This window comes from Sinocyclocheilus rhinocerous, unplaced genomic scaffold, assembly GCF_001515625.1.
Source record: "Sinocyclocheilus rhinocerous isolate Xijiao unplaced genomic scaffold, SAMN03320098_v1.1 scaffold688, whole genome shotgun sequence".
NCBI lineage: Eukaryota > Metazoa > Chordata > Actinopteri > Cypriniformes > Cyprinidae > Sinocyclocheilus > Sinocyclocheilus rhinocerous.
Genome location: NW_015651641.1, coordinates 1,501,184 through 1,506,667, shown reverse-complemented (window position 1 = coordinate 1,506,667; position 5,484 = coordinate 1,501,184). Strand labels below are relative to the sequence as shown.

At 35.9% G+C, this 5,484-nt stretch overlaps 1 protein-coding gene across 2 annotated transcripts in view; it reads left to right on the top strand.

Annotated features, from left to right (window-relative positions):
* LOC107713335 (integrin, alpha 1) overlaps nt 1–5,484 on the top strand; it is a 59,712-nt gene that overhangs the window by 38,143 nt on the left and 16,085 nt on the right. For both annotated transcript variants that reach the window (XM_016518815.1, XM_016518814.1), the window contains 3 exons: nt 2,421–2,565; nt 3,334–3,476; nt 4,503–4,646. In XM_016518815.1, the coding sequence (XP_016374301.1) occupies nt 2,421–2,565; nt 3,334–3,476; nt 4,503–4,646 (432 nt within the window). The remainder of the gene's footprint in view (nt 1–2,420; nt 2,566–3,333; nt 3,477–4,502; nt 4,647–5,484) is intronic.

Sequence of the window (5,484 nt, the reverse complement as noted above, 5' to 3'; positions counted from 1 at the left end):
AGAATGAGAGTCCAAACAGCTGATAAAAACATCACAATAATCCACAAGTAACCCACACCACTCCAGTCCATCAGTTAATGGCTTGTGAAGCCAAAAAGTGCATGTTTGTAAGAAACAAATCCATCAAGACATTTTTAACTTCAAACCGTTGCTTCTGGCTAAAATACAAGTTCTCTATTCATAATATTGGACTCTCATTCTGACGGCACCCATTCACTGCAGAGCATCCATTGGTGAGCAAGTAACGTAATGCTACATTTCTCCAAATCTGTTCCGATGAAGAAACAAACTCGTCTACATCAAGGATGCCCTGAGGGTGAGTACATTTTAAAATTTAAATTTTTGTGTGAATTATTTTTCCTTCACCCAGATATTTAGTGAATAGAATATCATAGAGATTCGAGTAGGTAAGCAACTACCTAGCTTAGGACCCTAACAACCACCTAGCACAGCCCTAGCAACCACCGAAAACACCTTAGCAACTGCATAGCAACAACCTGTCAACCATTCACAACATCCTAACATCACGATGGCAAGTTTTTCAGAAACAGCACTCTCCCAGTTTCTCCCAAAAGTTCTAACTATAACTATCTAGTTACATATATTTTCTTACTGCAAATATGTGAATCATTTTAAAATGTTTACTGTTGAGCATTTTTCGTCAAATCTGTGTCAAAAATGTAAAAATAGCCTCTGTCTAACAGCCACATCTGAGAAACACACCTCCTCGTTTGAGATGGAAATGTCTCAGTCGGGATTCAGCGCTCACACGTCTAAAGTAAGTGTCCTGCTCTCTTGACTATTGTAGTATAGATCAGATTCAGACCCGTCCTGTTGTCTGATTTATCTCATTCTGACATCCTGCTGCTGGCGTGTCATATGTAACTACAGAGGAAACACAAAAGCGCTTCAGTGTTTGGTTATGAATCGCAGAAGGAAGTGCTATGAGTCTGTCAGCGAGTCACATCCTTTCTCAGTTTGACAGAGACAGCAGTGTTACTTCTCTAGCAAATTTTTGAACGCATCGCTGGGTAGTCTGTAAACACATTGGGTCTTAGTCATAAAATGCAAACAGAACAAATTGTTTGTAAAAACATTTTTATGTAAATAATTATCACATCCAGGAAGAATGGCACAAATGGAGTTATGGAAGTAAATGGAGCCAGTTTTTGGAGAACTTTAGCACTTACATTAAATCTTCTGTTAAAGGGGTCATATGATGCTGCTAAAAAGAACATTATTTTGTGTATTTGGTGTAATGAAATGTGTTTATGCGGTTTAAGGTTCAAAAAACACATTATTTTCCACATATTGTACATTATTGTTTCTCCTCTATGCCCCACCATCGTGATGTAGGTATGTGGGGGCGTGTTAGAACGAGCCGTTTTAGGTAGGCGTGGCTGACTCTTAACTTTTATAAAGAATATCTCTTTGGATTTGAGACTTTAGTCTTTGCAACTTTACAGATCTTCTTTATGCCCCAAGAGCTTGTAACACTCCAAAGAGAAAGGAAAAATTTAAATCGCATCATATGACCCCTTTAAAACGTGTGTGATATATGAGAGCTGTTTACATTTTTACAATTGTTTTAATTTTTAGGCACTGCAGAGTAAAATAGGATATAATACAGAAAATGATTTTTTTCACAGTAAAATCATATGAATAAACATATTGTCTGTAGCTATACTATTGAATCAGTATTGTAACATTTAGGAATTGACTCCATTCACTTCCATTGTAAGTGTCTCATTAGCCATGTTTCTGTCCATGTATATTTATGTATATTTATGCACATTTTGGGATTTTGTGAAATGCCATGATGCGCATTAAATCTTAAAATGCATATAAAACGAATGTGCTCAATTCATGGAGATAATTTTTTTTTATCTGATAAGAAGACGTGCATAAACTACAATGGAAACACATTCGCAAAATCAATTTTGCAATGCGCAACAAAAAACTTGTTTTCTGCAATATTCCAATTTGTAAGGAAAAATAGCTATTTTAAAGAAAAGGAGGGACAAGTGGAAGTTCTGCGGATTGAGCTTAAAGGGATGGTTTACCAAAAAATTTAAATTCTCATAATTTACTCATGTCAGTCCAAACCCATAAGACTTTCATCCTATTCAAATCACAGATGAAGAAGAAAGATAATGAAGACCCCTCCATTAAAAGCCATTTCTACCAAAACTTTGACACTTCAGAGCTCATCATAACATCATTAAAGTAATCCATATGAATCCAAGTCTTCTGAAGACACATGGTCGATTTATATGATGAACAGGTTTAATTTAGCCATTTATTCACATATAAACATTGATCAATGCACACACATGCAGTATAGCACCTCACATATGGTAATTGGAGTTTAAATGTGCTTGTAATTGTAATATATGTAATATAATGTATCTTTCTGACAGGCAAGTGTGATGCTGGGAGCCGTGGGTGCTTTCGACTGGAACGGGACTGTAGTGATGCAGTCTGGGCAAGAGTTTGTCGTTCCCAAAAAAAACACCTTCCACGACCCTGCAGTGCAGAGATACGAAGGCATAGCGGGATACGTAGGTGAGGACTACGAATGACATTTAACTTCTTCTTTTGGGCCACTTTTATTAATAGTACGAGTGGACAGAAAATCATGAATAAAATAGCAAATGTCGTAAATAATTTTTGAACTCACCTGCATGAGCACCACAGATCAAGTTTGTGTCCCATCCATGGCAACAACTGCTTTGGTTTAGTCACTAACAGCTTAAGTAACTAGCTATACCTCTAACTTCATGCCTAGTTAAGGCCTAGAAAACTAGAAAGGCAATAAGCCAAGGCCTTAAATGATTGTAGCCAAATAATCAACAATAAAAATGTTGAATATGCATATCAGGAATTTTATTTCCTTCATAATATTCTCCTCAGAGAGACAAGGAAGCTTACAATAGAGGACAGTATGGTGCTAGTAGTCTAAACACATTGTCACGATCTTCTGCCGTCCCATAAACACTCACACGCCAAGTGCAAACGCTCACACTCTCCGCACATCCCCTTTTAAGGATGTCGCTCCAGAATGAAACAAAAGCAGTAAGTTGAAATGACTCTGCCTGATAAATGTGTTTGGAGAACAAGCTGCGCGGAAGCACCGTTTTGTAAATGCTGATTTGAGGAAAAAGAGTTATAATCAGTCAAGCTGGTTTATTCTAGCATTATTTCCAGCAATGTCTGTGTCTGCTGTAATGAAACAGTTTATGATTTGGGCCCCAGCTGTTTCGTATTAAGCGTGCAGACTGCTGTAAATGGCTGGGTTAGGTTGGGTTAGTTGTGTGGTGGTTTTGCTTGCAGGTTATGACGTGCAGTCGGCGCACACACCCCATGGGGTGCTGTACATCACAGGAGCACCGCGCTTTAACCACAGCGGGCGGGTCATGGTGTACCGCTTCGACGGAGAAAATGTCACCATAACACAGACGCTGAAAGGAGAGCAGGTACCTTCATAATCACAACCTCAAACAATTTTGGGTGGATCTGGCAAAAAACTGATCATATTTTACCCCAAAATCAAAAGAAACTAAAGAAATTATATCAAGAATTACATTTTTATAAATGAATATATATGAATTTTAAAACATGTTCAGATCACACCAAATTTCACTCCAAAATCAACAGAAAAAAAATTATATAAAGAGATTATATTTTAAAATGTAATTTATATCAAATTAATTTAAAACATAACCACAAAACAAGACATTTACCACATTTACCACAAAATCAAAAGAACAAGAAAATCTTAAGTTATACTTAGACATTATATTCTATAAATAATGTATATAAAATTAATTGTAAGGAACATATTGTTTATTGTGACATATATACAGTATATATGTTATTTTTTATAGTTTATTTTCATGACAATTAAGCATATTTCCTCCCCAAATTGTCACTGTAACATTATTAATGTAATTTTTACTTTTGAGTGTTTTTTCATTACCAAGATTCTTAATAGATTTTCATTACTGCGATACAAAACATTTAATGATATTAGAGTAAAACAAAAAATACTTTTAATTTAAATGTTGTTTAAACAATGTAAATTAAAAGCAATACTGCTATAATGTATAAAGAATTAATATATGCATATAAGTGAATTATGGTAACACTTTATTTTAAGGATCAAATTTTAGCTATTAATTAGTTGCTCATTAGCATGCATATTACTAGCATATTGGCTGTATATTAGTACTTATAAAGCACATATTAATGCCTTATTCTGCATGACCGTATTTTAGATCCTTTAATCCACCCAATACCTAAACTTAACAACTATCTTACTAACTATTAATAAGCAGTAAATTAGGAGTTTGTTCAGGGAAATCTCTTAGTTAATAGTGAATATGTGTTCCCTATTCTAAAGTGTTACCTGAATTATATATGTTTTACATAGGGATTTTTGCATGTTTCCATTGCAGTTTCATTCTCAGTGGTATTTATTAAGTGTGTCATGTTCTTCTTAGATCGGCTCCTATTTCGGCAGCGTTCTCCAGACGCATGACATCGACCGTGACAGTTACACTGACATCCTTCTGGTAGGAGCTCCCATGTATATGGGTCCAGAGAGGGACGAACAAGGTCAAGTCTACGTCTACAGACTCAATGAGGTGTGTATGTGTCTTTAATCTGTGTGTGATATGCCTCATTCCACATACTGAAAACACATGTAGGGCACGCCGAGAGCATGTGGGAGCAGTAAATCTGGATCTGTCCTCAGGGAGTGTGTGTTGTGTTGGTGTTCAGCCTGAGATAAGTGCTCCCGGAGCAGGGGAAGGGTTGGAATGAGAGCACGGGTAGGAGCTTGGCATCATGGGAGTGGAAATCTAATGTAACTGTAAAATCTCCAGCAAAATACCAGCCTCTGTGGAAAAATACCTGCTTTCAACTACTTCCAAATAGTGGCTTAAATGGAGCAATTTCCATCGGTTTTGAGGTTTTTTCCAGTGGTCAGTGTTATTTTGAAGCACTTGTGTTTACAAGGCAGCACTGTTTTGATTGCACATATGTGACCCTGGACCACAAAACCAGTCATAAGGGTCAATTTTTCGAAATTGAGATGTATACATCATCTGAAATAAGCTTTCCATTGATGTATGATTTGTTAGGATCGGACAATATTTGGCCGAGATACAACTATTTGAAAATCTGGAACCTAAAGGTTGCAAAAAAATCTAAATATTGAGAAAATCATCTTTAAAGTTGTTCAAATGAAGTTCTTAGCAATGCATATTACTAATCAAAAATTAAGTTTTAATATATTTACAGTAGGAAATTTACAAAATATCTTCATGGAACATGATCTTTACTTTATATCCTAATGATTTTTGGCATAAAAGAAAAAACTATAATTTTGACCCAAACAATGTATTGTTGGCTATTGCTACAAATATACCCCAGCGACTTAAGACTGATTTTGTGTTCCTCATGTGGTCCCATATTGCCAGA